The 16,509-nt window shown below is 36.7% G+C and overlaps 2 protein-coding genes and 1 long non-coding RNA gene across 7 annotated transcripts; 1 reads left to right on the forward strand and 2 right to left on the reverse strand.

Annotated features, from left to right (window-relative positions):
- Positions 1–264: 264 nt before the first annotated feature.
- LOC130737063 (uncharacterized) lies at positions 265–993 on the reverse strand. Its single transcript, XM_057588835.1, has one exon. The coding sequence runs from the start codon at positions 991–993 to the stop codon at positions 265–267; it is 729 nt and encodes a 242-aa protein (XP_057444818.1).
- Positions 994–3,083: 2,090 nt separating this feature from the next.
- On the reverse strand, positions 3,084–7,060 carry LOC130737465 (uncharacterized). Of its 3 annotated transcripts, none has more exons than XR_009018780.1 (3): positions 6,848–7,060; positions 6,210–6,431; positions 3,084–4,286 (listed from the first exon to the last, which is right to left on the reverse strand). It is a non-coding gene; the product is annotated as an uncharacterized LOC130737465 (long non-coding RNA). The 3 variants fall into 3 exon arrangements; XR_009018758.1 differs by having other exon boundaries at positions 6,869–7,058; XR_009018772.1 differs by lacking the exon at positions 6,848–7,060 and adding an exon at positions 6,556–6,823.
- A 6,753-nt stretch (positions 7,061–13,813) lies between these two features.
- LOC130737641 (hypersensitive-induced response protein 1) lies at positions 13,814–16,349 on the forward strand. Of its 3 annotated transcripts, none has more exons than XM_057589547.1 (6): positions 13,814–13,843; positions 14,298–14,513; positions 14,884–15,004; positions 15,080–15,171; positions 15,257–15,353; positions 15,780–16,349. In XM_057589547.1, the coding sequence occupies exons 2-6, from the start codon at positions 14,325–14,327 to the stop codon at positions 16,133–16,135; spliced, it is 855 nt and encodes a 284-aa protein (XP_057445530.1). In that variant the 5' UTR covers positions 13,814–13,843; positions 14,298–14,324; the 3' UTR covers positions 16,136–16,349. The 3 variants fall into 3 exon arrangements, with proteins under 3 accessions (XP_057445530.1, XP_057445593.1, XP_057445468.1); XM_057589610.1 differs by lacking the exon at positions 13,814–13,843 and adding an exon at positions 13,844–13,953; XM_057589485.1 differs by lacking the exon at positions 13,814–13,843 and adding an exon at positions 13,969–14,125.
- Positions 16,350–16,509: the final 160 nt, after the last annotated feature.

The raw sequence follows: 16,509 nt of genomic DNA on the forward strand, positions 1-16,509 counted from the left end.
TCAGTCCAATTGAGTTGTTTAATTTTCGATTAATTCCATTGGGTGCAGATGCAGTTATTTTGGAATTTGAAACTAAGGAAGAAATGGAGGTGACGATTGCAGAGTGCAGTTTCTTCTTAGAGCAGAAGTTATACGATGTAAAGCCTTGTACTTTGCTTTCATTTGGCGTGGCTCAACTTGTCTGAATTTGTTTGTGGTAGGTTCCATCATTGCATTGATTGGCACCATTCCTAGGGTTTCTGCGTCCCCTACCCCTGCACCCTCCTACGTCGGCGCAGCCGCAACACTGCGATTCGTGTTGCTTTCCACTGGAATCGTGCCCTGAACTGAGTTATTGCTTCGTTCCGAGCTCTCTGCACTAGTTACCACCACGCAATTGCGAGCAAGATGGCCATAAGACCCGCACTTCCGGCACAGAAGATGCAGAACCTCATACTCAATGTTGTACCATGTCCCTTCCAACCCAATCACTCCCTGAACAGGCTTGGTCAGATCAATCTCCACGCAGATGTGTGCGTACCTCCCGCGTTGCATATCATTCGTGTTCATGTGAATTTTGATCGGCGTACCAACTGCTGACGCCAACGTGAGAAGGATGTTCTTATCATAAAACTGGAAACATATATATGGTATCCGTATCCAGACCATAGTTGTGCTAATCTTTGAATTAGCTTCCACAAAATCCAGCGTCCATGGCTTCACCGCCAAGTAGTGGTCGTATATTAGCCACAGAGCTCTTAATATAGCCCTCGCTTTGTCCTCCGGCTGATCAAACTTAACAAGAAAATAGCCATGATGCACATCCCGTATCTCATAGCCTCCCGTCAGCTTCCACATTACTCTCAGCTTTTCACAGAGAGCATTATACCCAATATTCTTCCCTAGAAGCTTCACCACCAAGCAATCCTCCCATGGTTTGCAAATCTTGTACTTGTTAGGCTCCAGGGAGAACATGGGAAAGGTTTTATTCTCATCCACATACTCCATCTTCATGGTTCCATTGTCCACTAGGTTCACAAAGTCATCTGATTATGTTGCTTTTTGCGTTCCCAGCACTTTTTCTTTGAACGTGGGCCTCCTCCCAACACTTTCCGGTGGCTTTCCCGTCGACGGAGTCCCAGGTGGACGTGTGCCAGGACCTTCGCTATCGACCTCCATTTTCCTCCCTCTTTCCCTCCACGATTATACTTTTGTTAAAGTTTCATTTGTTTAAAGCCTTGTTTTGTTCTAAGAAATAACTTAGAATTAACCAAAAACTTGTGTCGTGTAAAAAATTTCTACTAGAATTTAATATTTTTTAAATTATTATTCAATGAACAAATATCTCCTGTGTTCTATAAAAAAATCTCATGTGTACCTAAATTATAGATATAAATATATCTTTAGCTCCAAAAGTAGATTATCTATGCTTTTGATTCCTTATTTTAATATGTGTAATTTATTTATTTTTATTTGAAAATAGCACGTACTACAAAAAATATGTTTCCGATGAGTGCTATTTATACACTCTTTAAAACATTTTGTTCATCGTGCATGTATATATATTATAGGAAAGAACAACTTCCATCAAGCTGATTTAGTTATGTGGCAGCACCGGATTCAATTTGCTCCCAGGTTAATTCTCATAAAAAAAAATTCACGTGTCATTCCATAAGATAGTTTTCTTCTATTGTGGGTCTTTTATTTTATTTTTAGAGTATTAGTTAATTTTTATAATATTTTTATTGAATTTTTATTTAATTCATGATTTTATGAGTTTTCATTGTAATTTTCTAGATTTTGGTAGTTTTTATCTATATTTAATTAGTACATTTTTAAATTTTAGATTTGATTATGATTTAGGTTGTTTATTTCTTGATTTTATCTTAATTTATCTCAAATTTTGTATTTTTTTGGTACATCGGAAATATAAATTGCACCCACCAGGAATAGATCCCTAGACCTCCCCCTACCCAACTCATATGTAGGAATGACACGTGGAGTATTTATTTAATGTTAACTAGTGTTTTTACCCGTGCGTTGCACGGAGAATTTGTCTATTATATTTTATACATCAATCAATACTTTAGTTATTAAAAAATAATAAAATAGAAGAGTTGAAAATGATGAGCAAAGTGGATAAAAAAAAATTAAATTAACACATTTATTGCATAGATTTAAATTCTCACGATTGAATAACTAATAAAAAGATTATTTAATGAGTACCAATGAACAACCCGAAATATTCAATTCTTAAATTATGCAAAACATAAGATTTGTCAATGTCATATTGTAAAAGCATAAGAGTTTGCTCTTATTCTTTAGGTGTGTATTAATACAATGACTCAGAACAAAGTTGATATACTAAAACTAATATTTTTACTTTTTCCTGCTATTTTTTCTATTAGATATAATGTGAAAGTATTTTCTTCTTACAATGTTTCTTTCCGCGGGATATTTTTACCCAATAATTCGTAAAAAAATAAAAGTGGAATATATTGTTATGTAGTGCAAATTTAACATGAAACTCTATATAATGTAAATATCAGCCAAGCTTTGATTGAGATTTACTAATCTAGAATTTTTATCCGTGCGTTACACGGCGGAATTTATTACTGTGTTGATTATATCGGTCAAATCATTGTTTAGAAACAAAACAAAAAATAGAAATAAAAATCTCAATCATAATTAGGATGAAGACTTTAAAAAATCTTACATTTACACCATTGAAGCAAAAATTCCTGAGATTAACCGTAATAACACAATCTTAAAGAGGGAAGTATGATATATATGAATATTTATTTATTATGTTTAAAAAATAATACCTCAATAAACTAAAGACAATTGTGAAAGAAATTTGATTGAAATAGATGAAATGTTTTGATGAACATCTAAGTATGGAGAAGACATTATCTCGTAAAAAATTAAAAGTTCATGAGAAAGGACAATTCCTTACATTAAAACATGGGAATCCTCTTTAAAATTCATCATCTGTAAACATAGTATAAAATCTGACACTCGGATCATCCAAAGATCTTGAAAATCAACACTGAGTAATGCTAGTGCTTTCTTGGACATGGACAATTCCTTGCTCGGGTAAGTAATAAACCACACATAAATGAATGAGATATAAGGGAATAATATAACAAACTTTGCAGGGTCAAACTCATTCAAACAGATCCAAGACTGGAACAAAGTCGTTACATTGATCGATCAAGAAGGAATAATAATAGAGCATCCTAATAGGTCTCACTACCTTTTTTTCTCAAAAAGATCCTTTATCTAACTCGGAAGGCATACAATGATAATAATCCTGGTTTAGATAGAGATTGACAATTCGTGGAGTCACTACGAAATGGTGCGCGAGGACAATATCCACTGATACAACATTTGGTGGAGTGACTTCCTCCAATGTCATCAGACATTATCTTAGAGGGAGTCACTCAAGTATCTTCAGCAACAGGCACAACAAAACTCGTATCTTCACCAAGAAGATCACTCTATATAGGCAAGCAAGCAAAAGTATTTTGACTATACCCATCGTGAGAAAGATTATGGCAAGCATCATGTCCGGATGAAGCAGTTCCATCATTATCAGCACCAGCACCAGAAAATTGGCTCAACACATCATAAAAAAAAAAAGCAAGGAACAATTAATAACAACATGGTGGATATTTACATACTAAAACCTGAGGTCCTGAAACATTGTAGCACGGATTGAAAATTGAGCATGGTTCGAAACAAATTGAGCTGGTAAAAACAGATCTGCAACATGATCATCCACATTAGAATCATTGAATAAAACTATCCTTGTGAAGCAATTTTATTTTACTGCAAAGCCCTGCTCAAAATAGAGTAACTGGATCAGATCTTGATAAAAACAAAAACAACAATAGTGTGAAGAGTGTCTTTGTGATTTTCCTTTCCATGTACTGTAATGCATCATTAATTTCAAGTCAAAACATACAATCTGAGCCACAATTTGATCTATGAAAAAACAACTGAAGAACCTAAAAAACAGTCTCAATTTCTCAATCTGATAGTGTCTCCTAAGGGCACATGGCAAAACTTTCCCAAGATTAGTCTATAAAAATAGTTGCCATAGAACCAAAACCATTGAATAAAATATGAAACAGACACAGAATTGACTGTCATGATATTTTTATACCACAATCACAAAAACTCTTGATCTCTGGGTTAACACTTTGAGTGGCCAAATTCCTTCTTTCCTAAGTCATCTGAGAAGCCTCCAGCATCTGTAAAAATCTATGACTAAGATCAGTCATGCTTTACTTCTGATCTACTGCCTGGGAACAACCAACGAAATTAAAAAAATTGTACGTGAGAAAAAGCAAAGTAAATGCAATAAGAGACATTACAAAACAAAAGAAAAAATCAGCAAAATTTTATCCAATAATCTTTCATAGTTGTTAACAGTAACAATACTGGTTTCAGCTCACACCTAGGAAAGTGTGAAAATCAAGCATGATATGAATGCATTCATGTTAAAAAATTTATCCAGTATTCAGTCCAAGTTGGTCCGCAAAACTCATTCATGTGAAGGATGCAAAAATTATAGCAAGGCACATAATGGAAAAAGACTAATAGAAATTGAAGTAATTTAAAAATAGAAATTTACAGAATTAGGAAAAGCAAGGGAATGGAAGATTGATTTAGCAGAGGTGTATAAAACAGATAAGGTTGCAATATTTAAAGTAAGGAACATCAGGTTATTCATGTTGGTGGATTTAGCTCTCCTACAAAGTGAGGAACATAAGGTTGGCTTTGATCAATGTTATCCCAAAACTGTTTGATCCTGGCAATTACCTGAAAATATAACATTCTAAGACAACTGAAAACATGATACCTTAATTTTCAAGAGTTAATGCTTTCATTTCTCCTCAAATTAATGGTTCAAAATCTGCTTACAGTCTCCCTTCTTATGTGTCATTTCCTACATACAAAATCTTTGAACCTATCTACAACAAATCAAAGACAGTTGCCATACATCAAGAAATCTTTGACACACTATCAATTCTAAGACTTAAAGACTGTGTTGCACGGGTACGGGTACGGTACCCGGTACGGGTACGGTATTGGGTACGCAGTACGCGATTTTTGAAAAAACAGGGGTACGGGTACGTTAGATATATGTATGCACATGAAAAACTTTTTTTGCATTAAAGTTTCATTCAAGACAGGCCAAGCCCGGAACAAAACAAAGGGACCCAGATAGCCAAGGAAAAAAACATGTAATCACGTGGCTAGCTTAGCAATTTCAATTCTTCTGACACAAACACCCACTAAAGTAAAAAACTACCCACTTTCAATAAAGGCAAGTAGCTTTTGAGCAGAACACACAAAGTTTTGATGCAACCAAGAAAGGTAGAGAGAAAGAACCATTATTCATAACTACCAGAGCTAGGGAGGGTGCGATGGAGGAAGGTGGGTAGCAAAATGAGCCTGGGAGGAAAAAGGATACGGAAGCAAACTCCAGTAATCAGGATGAAGAAAGCATGGCTCGAAGCTCTCACTCACTTGTCTCTGTTCAAAAAATTTGCCCTTTCTCTCTTCTTTTTTTTTTGGAAAGGGTACGCACCGGGTACGTACCGTACGCGTACCCGCAGCGTATGCGTACCGGGTACGTACCCGGTACGGGTACGCGGCCAAAACCGCCGTACCCATGCATCAGAGCTTAAAGATGAGGAAATTTTCTTATATCCCTCAAAAAATCCAGAAATATCAATAACAGGCAACTCAAGTGATTAAGAGAAATAGCTTGGAGAAAGTATAGTTGAATGTATTATTGTTCGTTAATAAAATTGTTAAATTCAGCCCAGTATGAGAAACATAAAATACATAAATCAAATAAACTGTCACTTTTCTTCTAATCATCTTATACATTTTTTGGTTTCCTCTGCTTTGACATGTCACAAATTGAAGAGAACCATTTAGCTCCATTTCTTTTTCTTCAGAAGCTTCAGAAAGCTTTGAAATTTTTGTTCGTATGGAACAATTATGATGTGAATTCAATTTTTTTAATTATAATAACATTGAAGAGAAAAAAAAAACATAAATTTACCACTTTGAGTACCTGCTTCCTCTTGGAAGGAATAAGACTAACCGAGAAAGATTAGATCCGTAAAATAGCCAATAAGATTGGTGAGGAAGAATACAAAGAAGATAAAGCAGGAATGATTAAGACAAACCAAATGGAATAAAAACGTTACCTTTGGGGCTGTGAGCCAGTATGCAGAGTGCCCTATCTCAATTGGGAAATCTATGCTTCATCTCCTCTCCGGTGTTGGTACCTGCGAGTGAATCAAGGAGAGAGTAAGGCAGCCTCAACTCAGTGCATCTGAAAGACCTGCTCCTCTCCTCGACGACGCAATCATAAACTGTAGTGAAGACCAAGCCATCTGGTCTCACTCTCGCAGTAGTCACAATAGTACCTGCACAATTCAGCCCCCTCTATAAATATGTAGTGGGCAAAAGCTTAACCATGTTGAATTCTTCCATTTTAAAGATAAATCACTACATGAGAATTAAATCACAAATGCATGCTTTATTACTAACATTCCCCAGAGTGCTCAATGGGAAAAGCTTAACCATGTAAAGGAACAATATTGATGATACAAAACAACCATACAATATTGAAACCCATTCAGTCTTTGTGTATAGGAAAAAACCATTTAGGAGATAGGAGAAGATTTAACAACTTAAATTTCGAATTGAATGTAATTCTCAAGAATGAAGACCTTGCTTCATTTTAGAACATTAATAAGTAGGATAATTTGCAGAAAATCAACCATAAAAATTATCCGACAAAGGGGTTTATGTGACCTTTTGTCACTCATAGTGGTTTTACCTACTCAACTATCAACATTACCATAAAATAAAGAATCCATGGATCAATTAGTGGTAAAGATACCACAATTCAGCAAAAGATGAACCTAAAGCTGGAAATCAGCAAATGAATTTTATCAAGAGATCAAGATTAAACTCCCAGTTCAAAAAGGCATATCAGTTTTAAATGGTGGCAGTGAGCATGCTCACATATCATTATCAGCGTGATGGGTTAGGTTTTCTAGATACCCAAAGAAACAGAAATACTATTGATGGATTTATATAAAAATTCCACGTGTCATTCCATTAGATAACTTCTCTTATGTTGTGGTCCTTTTATTTTATTTTATATTTATTTTTAGAGTATTAATTAATTTTTATGGTATTTTTATTAATTTTCGAATTTTTATTTAATTCAGGATTTTATGAGTTCAATTATGATTTGCTAGATTTTGGTGGTTTTTATCTATATTTAATTAGTACCTTTTTATATTTTAGATTTAATCAGGATTTAAGTTGTTTATTTTTTAATTTTATCTTAATTTATCTTATTATATATTTAACATTAATTCCAGGAAAATTGAGCTGATCTGGTGCTGAGGGTCCACAGAGCTACTATGGACACGCAACACTTCACTTCACCGATTGCTTTCCCTGCCAATCTTTGTTAAATATCTTTACTTTTAAATCTCTCATTTAGTATGTCCTTTATCCCAACCAGCATGTTAAGGTTCCCATTTGTATTTGTACTTATTCCAAGAATAAATTATAGCATTTTGTCGGATTTTTATAAAACAATTTTTTGGTGAATTGTCTTTTGGATTGATTTTTTTTATTGGATAAAAGTACTTAACATTTTGTCGGATTTGTATAAAATAATTGTTTGGTGAATTGTCTTTGGATTGATTTTTTTTATGGGATAAAAATACTTAACAGAGAATCTTTAACATTTCTATTTAAAAAATTTATTTTCTTTTGTTTCTATTTGCTTTCTTCCAACGAAAATCTATAACAAGCAAAAGATGATAAAAATTCATCAGATCTGATTATGTTTGCTTTTTCCAAGGAAAATAGCTTTTCTATAGAAGGTCCGGAATGCTCTAAATTGAACAAAAAATATGTGAGGGGATCATAGGAAAGTTAAAAATGATGTGATGCTCTAAATTTATAGCCTAATATGCTGATTTCTTTTGTTTGTTGGCCTAAACTATTTATATTTAAAAAAAACAAAAAAGCTCGAATGTAGGATTAAGTGGTCAATTGCTGATTAAATTTTACCGTTACTGTACTCCTCATGAACTATTTAAAAATAATTATTTCTTGCTTCTGAAAATGTGAATCATACCAAACATGGTTCCTGAATGAGTTTTCCAAACATATCCTAACTCTAATTGAGCTAGATAGTCAGTTGACTAGAGATCTGATGAGATTGTGGTTATCTTGGTAGATTCAGAATCTTAACGGCCTGCAACCCCTCAACTTTTTTTTTTTGATTTGTTTAACCGAATAATCTCCAATTCAACACAGCTTTCTTTTTTGTCAATGCCACAAAGCCTTATTGTTGCACGGAAGATGGTTGACTTGGGCTTTCATATTTCCCTTGACTATACAACATTCCTGCCAACAGCATTATAAAATTTTCTCTTTGAATCATTCATCGCCTAATTAAGTATTTCTAGTTTGTATCACTCACTAATCACGTATATCTTTGCATTTTACAATGACAACATTGTACGATTTTCTAGTTTGAATCTTTCATTACTTAATTAAGTATATTTAGGTTCTATCACACATTAATCTTGTACATTTGCATTTGACAACGAAAATACTATACAATTTTCTAGTTTGAATCATTCATCGCCTAACTATTTCTAGTTTGTATCAGCACGTCAATTGTGTTAGCTGGATCCAACTTGCCCTCAAAATTTTCACATAAACACAACCTACACTTATTTTAGTATTTTTTTTAACATTGTTAAAATCCATACGTCCAAAGGTTATTTTAGCTTAAAGATAATCTTTCATATGAAAAAAGTTAAAAGATAATTTTGGGTTCAAGTCATGAATATATTTATAAGCGTTTGGCCCGACTTAATTTAAGCTTAAAAGCTACTTTAAAGTTAAAGATGAAAATAAGAGCTTTAAAAATAAGGCTTAAGTTGTTTGGTAGTTTTCATAATTTTACAACTTAAAAGTTACTTTTAAATTAAAAGTTGTTTGATGTAATTTGTTCCCCTTCACATATACTTATCTAAACATTTTATCAAATAGTTGGCTTGCAAAATTTATGGACACGAAGCGTGAACCAAATCTTGACAACTGTTTCAATATTATGGAGATCAAAATACAAGAGCTTGAAAAATATTATCTACCGGGTCAATCAACTGAACTTTTTGTAAAAAAAAATATATATCCATGAATCACCAAAACAGAAGAAACCCATTCGTGGTGAGAAGCATCAGCGAGGAGGTAGGTGTAAGTGGAGGATTCCTTCTCGAAAAGCTGGCGGAACAAGAGCTTGGGGGAAGAGGAAGTGGAGTAAGAAGCCATTCGTGGTGTGAGCCTGGTGGGTTTGGTGGTGGAAATGGAAAAGAGAGGAAAAGGTGAAGCGAAGAGAGAAGAAGAGAATCGCAGCATTTTGGTTGTGAGAATGGAGATTGGAGATGAATTTTGATTGAGAATTGAGGACGATGCCCTCATTGAGAAAAATAAGCTCCTTAAAATTTTAGAACTTTTTTAAAATTGTGGTTGGCCTTATTTTGACTTAAAAGTAACTTAAAAGTAAAAAATAAGCCGGGCCAAACACTACCAAATATTTTTTATAAGCACATGTATTCTTTATTAATTTAATTTTGTTCAATCGGATGCGATAAAGACCAAAGACCTCTTAAAAAGTGCAATTCCTAATTAGGGTTGAAAACTCAACTTAGGGATTCAAACAACAATTTTTTTTTGTCACTAAATGGTTATGTTTTGACAAAGTCACAAAATGGTAAAACAGAGAGAAAATACCTCCATGCACTCTTTATTAATTTGATTTTGTTCAATCAGATGCGATACAGTGCCCACTAGGGTGGGTAAGTTTCAAACTGATCCACCGGTGGACCAGGGGTTATTTTAGACTTTTCCCTTTCCTGTTCTTCTCTCCCACTTTCTCCTCCCTCTTTGCATCCAGACCATTTTCCACTCCTCCTCCCGACTCTCCATCCAGAAGCAGCTTTTCAGCTTTTTATCTCTCTTCTCACCATAAGCTTCATGAAAACAGAGATCCATTAGCAGTGATTTTTCACATGGTGCGCTGAGTTTGAGTTTGCGGTGGACAATTTATTGCAGTGATTATGTTGAGAAAGAAGACCACCATGGTAGCGCCACCGGAGGAACGGCAGAGGAACGGTGGGCGGTGGCGCTCAACAATCCCTCTGAACCCACTGGATCGAAGCGCCACCGGAGGCCCATGTCCGATTCGGCGATCAAACTCAGCGTGAATGCCCTGAAGCAAACCTGAAGCCCCATTGCAATCCCAAACTGCCCTAAAGCAAACCTGAACTTCGTTCCGCCTCTACAGCAGCCACCGTGGCTCCTCCTACGCCACCACGAAGCTTCTTGACGCCACAAACCCAAATCGAACCAAAACACCACTCCATTGAGAAACCCAGCCAAAAGTGCTGCTATCTACTGAAGCGCCATCACAGATCCGCCGTCGGACCACCACACTATCGCCTCACATCTGCGAACGCCGCCCGGTTTCTGGTTCAGATCAAGAATTTTCAGGTTCAGATCGAAGATCGAAGGGTTCACAGCTCTGATCGAATGGTTTCTCGCTCAGATCAAAGGGTTTTTGGCCCAAATCGAAGGCTTCTGGGTCAGATCGAAGCCTCTCACAGGATCCCCATCCCTTCCTTTGTCTCCTTTCTATCTTCTTCATGTCTTCTTCCATGGAGCCTCTCAAGTTTCAACCCAGACTTCTCAACTCGCATGCACTACTGACACACTCAGAGGGTAAGAATGAGAAAGTGGGGAAGAAGATGCAAAGCACCGCAAAGCTTCACCCAAAGATTAAATTTTGAGCTTTGAATATGGAGGATGGGCGAGGAAACAGAGAAGTGCAGAGCTTCACCTCTCTGGATATTTGTTGCATCTCCGTTCTGGGTTTTGATGAGGTGGGGGAGAGGTTCTGAACCTGGAAATCGCCGGAGCTGTGAGGTCAAGGGGTGGCGGCGGTACGTGGCAGCAGCTGGTCAGGTGGACAAAAAACACAGGATGGGAGAAGATGAAGAGGATAATTTACATTTTTACCCTTTTTATCATCACTTAATCTTAACCATCCAATAAAAGAATATTCCAATATTCTTAGATCCAACGACATATGATAATGGTCCACCGGTGGACCAGTTTGAAACTTGCCCACCCTAGTGGGCACCTAAAAGTAACTTAAAAGTAAAAAATAAGCCGGGCCAAACACTACCTAAATATTTTTTATAAGCACATGTATTCTTTATTAATTTGATTTTGTTCAATCGGATGCGATAAAGACCAAAGACCTCTTAAAAAGTGCAATTCCTAATTTCTGTTATGCCAAAGTCACAAAATGGTAAAACAGAGAGAAAATACCTCTATCCACTCTTTATTAATTTGATTTTGTTCAATCAGATGCGATAAAGACCAAAGACCTCTTAAAAAGTGCACTTTCAAATTAGGGTTGAAAACTGAACTTAGGGATTCAAACAACAAATTTTTTTTTTGTCAAAGTCACAAAATGGTAAAATAGAGAGAAAACACCTCTAGACTACCGGACAGGGCGCTAGTGACATGATGAGAAAGTGAGCAGAGACCCACTCATAGGTAGGAGCATCGGGGGATTTCCCCGATGAGAGTTGCCCACCAACTGAGATTTTACTGACCATAAGGGATTCGAACCGTTAAACCTGAAAGTCGAAACCAGTCGTGTCAACCCATGTTAGCTGAAACAACAATTTTAATCACTGCAACTAGCACCAATTCCGATTGAGTATCTACATTCAATACTTTATCTCAATGTAGGATAAGTATGTATTTAAAAATACAGGAGGAAAATACAAACCATCTTTTCTTGTTATGTCAATTTTCTTGGCGTGTTTGGACACTCATCTTTCGATGGTTGGGTTGGTTTTTTGTTTCACCTGGGACTGCTATGGATCATTTTCGACAATTTACTGGCTTAGGCTCAGGTTCAGTGAGGAAGGGTCTTGCAGTAGTTTGGGTGGCAGTTATATGGCAGATATGGATCGCTAGAAATGGGGTGGTGTTCCGTCAAGAAGACCCGGATCCAGAGTGGGTTTTTGAACAAGCCAGTGTTGGGTCCAGGTGGGCCAGCATCCTGCCTGCAGGTAGCATTCGAAACGGGGCGCTGTCTGCTACGCTATAAGAAATAACGTTGCGCCCTCACTAACACCAATTGGTTTTGGCGTAGTGGTAAGCGCGTGATCCTACAAGTGGTATCAGAGCCAGGTCCCGTGTTCGAATCCCACGGAAGGCATGCTGTGCAGCTAGTTTGGCTGGCAGGTGCTGGGGGGGATTGTTGGGTCCAGGTGGGCCAGCATCCTGCCTGCAGGTAGCATTCGAAACGGGGCGCTGTCTGCTACGCTATAAGAAATAACGTTGCGCCCTCACTAACACCAATTGGTTTTGGCGTAGTGGTAAGCGCGTGATCCTACAGCCAGGAATAAAGCTTGGCTGTGGTTAAAAGCTAAAAACAGAAATTTCCTTCATACAATATCTGATTGGTTGGGCGAACCAATTTCTTGTTTCGCAGTCCTATAAACTCATGATTTTTTCCTGGTTTTAGATTGCTCCAATTATATTATTTCCATGGGTGAAGTCTGCAGCTGGTTTGCGTGAGAAAGTAGGCTCCATTTTAATTCACAGCATTTGGAGTGGCTTGTGGGGAATATTTGTGATGAAGGTTTGGTTTTGGTTCATGGGACTACTGTTTTCTTGCTGATATTGTTCGTTACCATGGGATAAATGTGATGTCTGAAACAAGTTCTGTTGCTATTGTGGTTGGTGAATCACACTTGGATTTTATGACAAAAATGGTTGCGTGCTCATGTGTATTGTGAAGGGATTTGAAGGCACCTTTTTCTCTATTTGCTACATTGGCTTGAAGATGTTTTGATTTGCAGGACCTATTTGCATGTTGGAACATTTTCTTGGAAGCTTGCTGCTGGTTTTTTCGTTGGGAGGCTTACTGCAGGTTGGTGGAATTTGTTGGATTCTTTACCATGGATTAATTGGATACCATGTTGCTCGTGGGTCCTGCAAGGCTTCATTGAGTTGACATGTTCAAAGTTTCAAAGTAGTATGTCATGCTTGTTGTACAGTGTTCATTTCATGATGGTGGGTCTCTTTGGGTATGAGTCATGCTTGGAGGTTGGATATTGGAATGTTACATGATATTGCTTGGAAGGATTCTGACGTCTTACTGATAGCACTGTTTGCTGCTGGATTTTTTTTTGGCTACTACACTGTCTTGATGTTCTGTATTGAACAGTTGAACTTAGTCACCTTAATAGTTGTGATATTTTATATAGTCCTTCTTAGAGTTTTTCTATTGATTATAAGATTTGTGTACTCTTTTTCCTTCACTAGGTTTTCCCAAGGGGTTTTTCCTGGTAAGGTTTTAACGAAGCACTTTTCCTATAATCTTTCTCTAAGGAGGTGGTGGGTGGTGGGTCTATCAGTTTAGTTGGTGGTTCTTGATCTAGCTACTGTAAAGTTGATACATTTATTTATTTATTTTTGTTTCTATCTCTTGTTCCTACTTGTATTGGGTTGAAGTACCCCTTGTACTTCATTCAATATATTTTATCCAGCTTATAAAAAAAAATCTATAAGTATTATATATGTTTATAGGTTTATTTAGAACTTTTTTTGGTCAACGTGTTTTATATACGACTTGGAATTAGGAATTAGGATATTATGTTAAAAACTTAAAACAATGAGCATAATTGACGGCGACGTATATCGTGCATCTAGCTAGGTAATCTGTCTACTCTCAGCTGTTGGTTAGTTCATTAAACTGCAAAGAAGCATCCAAAGTCACCTTTTTCAGGGTCCCACAATCAAATTGGATTGTCAGCGTTCTTATCTGTATATTGCTCCCTCCCTTCCCCATTTCTTCTTATCCTTTCTTTCTCGCTCGGTAAAGATTGAGCAATTCTTGTTCAATTTCTAGTGTTGTCATCCCTTGTTCATTCTTCCTCATTATTTAATATCGAATGCTCTTGAATTCTAGATTGTTCATTCACTAGGGTTTTATGGGGTGAGTTTCTTTGCTTGGGAATGACTTTATAAGCAGTGGATTTTGATTTGCCAATTTTATATATACAGCTTGCATATATTAGTAAACTTCTATGCTTTTCATGTTCATCATACCTGCGTCTTATATCTTGTTAAGTTGTTTGATGGCTTAATTGTTGGTGGCATGTTGCTAGGTTTTGAAGAATTGCAGTTAGAAGCAAATGGGGAATCTTTTCTGCTGTGTGCAAGTGGACCAATCCACAGTGGCTATCAAAGAAAGATTTGGACGATTTGAAGAAGTTCTTCAGCCAGGGTGCCACTGCTTGCCATGGATCCTTGGAAGTCAACTTGCCGGTCATCTCTCTATTCGTGTGCAGCAACTAGATGTTAAATGCGAGACCAAGACAAAGGTAATCTGCAATTTCATTCAGGGTTTTAAATTGCTGTTGCGTGTTTGTCGCTGAATTGCGAATAAATACGGGTTGATGCGGCTACAATTGTGGTTGCGATGCTGTTTAATGCCATGTGTTTGTATGTAATGTGTTTTTCCCAAGTAGTTAGCCTTACAAGCATGGTTTTAAACTATCAGGATTTTGGAAGTCTCCGCCCGCTACCACAATTGTGGCTGCGTCCGTGTTAGTCCTTAATTTTCTGCAATATCTAGGATTGCGACATGACAAAGCAACTGCAGCTGTTACACCAATTTAAAAACTTTCTTAGGTATTACATTTTTCCATTGAATCACAGCTGATTATAGTTTTGATGTTTATTTTGTTTCAGGATAATGTCTTTGTCAATGTTGTTGCTTCAGTGCAATATCGTGCCCTGTCTGAGAAGGCCAGTGATGCTTTCTACAAACTTAGCAATACAAAGACCCAAATCCAAGCCTATGTTTTTGATGGTATATACCAGAACACTGCTTAATTAAAAATTTAAATTCTCAGTTAAGGTAAACTGTTGTTCTAATGGCATGCAGTAATTAGAGCAAGTGTTCCAAAACTCCTCTTGGATGATGCTTTTGAACAGAAAAATGATATCGCCAAAGCTGTGGAAGAGGAGCTTGAGAAGGTTCATTTTATGATATTAATATATAAAAATGCGAACCGTACTGGATTAACTTTAATTTGAGCCTGATGCTTAAAAGTCTTAACAGGCCATGTCAGCTTATGGATATGAAATTGTTCAAACACTGATTGTTGATATTGAGCCAGATGAGAACGTGAAGCGGGCTATGAATGAAATCAATGCTGGTAAGTTAAATGAGTACAACTTTAAGCATTCTAGTATAATCAGTGTTGAGGGTGTGCATGGAGCTTGTTTAGGATTTTTTTATACGCTAAGTTGATGTTTGGTTAAACTGATAAAAATAGTTCATGACTTATTTACGAGCTCTTGTGAGCTTATTTTGACAATCTTCAACTTCTGAATAAGCGTTTGTATATGAATGATAACTGAGTAGTGTTGTCATATGCTCTTAATTAAGTTGTTTAACTAAACACACCATATGCTCTATGGAGTAGTAACTTCTTGTTGATTCAACTGACCTCAATTTCGGCTTATTTCTGTGTTTTTATTGTTATTTTTTCTTCATGAAAAGTTGTCGTAACTAGGTGCAAGAAATCTCCAATGCTCACGGATTTCATTATTGTATTCTCATGTTTTCTTTCTGTGATCAGCTGCAAGATTGAGGCTGGCAGCTACTGATAAGGCAGAGGCAGAGAAGATCTTGCAAATCAAGCGAGCTGAGGGTGAGGCTGAGTCTAAGTACCTCCATGGTGTCGGTATTGCTCGCCAGCGTCAAGCAATTGTGGATGGTTTGAGAGACAGCGTGCTCGGATTCTCCGGTAATGTACCAGGGACGACTGCAAAAGATGTCTTGGACATGGTCCTTGTCACTCAGTATTTCGACACTATGAAAGAAATTGGTGCTACCTCCAAGTCTTCTGCTGTTTTCATTCCCCATGGACCCGGTGCTGTTCGTGATGTAGCAAGCCAAATTCGTGATGGACTTCTTCAGGCTTCTCATCACTAGTTTCTACTCCACCAAGCTCTTGTGTCAGGTTTGTCTGTGGACATACATGATAATGCTCTATGTATGTGTGTGGTTGTCTTTCTTTGAAGTATGTTCAGTGGTTTTGTTATATTTGATAATCAGACTGTCATGTAAATATTATCCTACAGGGAACCTATTGTGAATGATAAGTTTTCAACTATCTATATATATATATACTGGATTTTTAAGTGTATGTTTGAATTCTATTGAAATTCCTTTGCCAAAATAATAAATCACTCATTCAAATACATAAAAAGTGAAAGCAAAGATTGTATTCCATTTGGATGTAAGTATCTAATTAATTTTGCAAACATGATGATGGTAGAAGTTGCGCTTGCCAGCAGAAATTTATT

This window comes from Lotus japonicus, chromosome 1, assembly GCF_012489685.1.
Source record: "Lotus japonicus ecotype B-129 chromosome 1, LjGifu_v1.2".
Classification (NCBI taxonomy): domain Eukaryota; kingdom Viridiplantae; phylum Streptophyta; class Magnoliopsida; order Fabales; family Fabaceae; genus Lotus; species Lotus japonicus.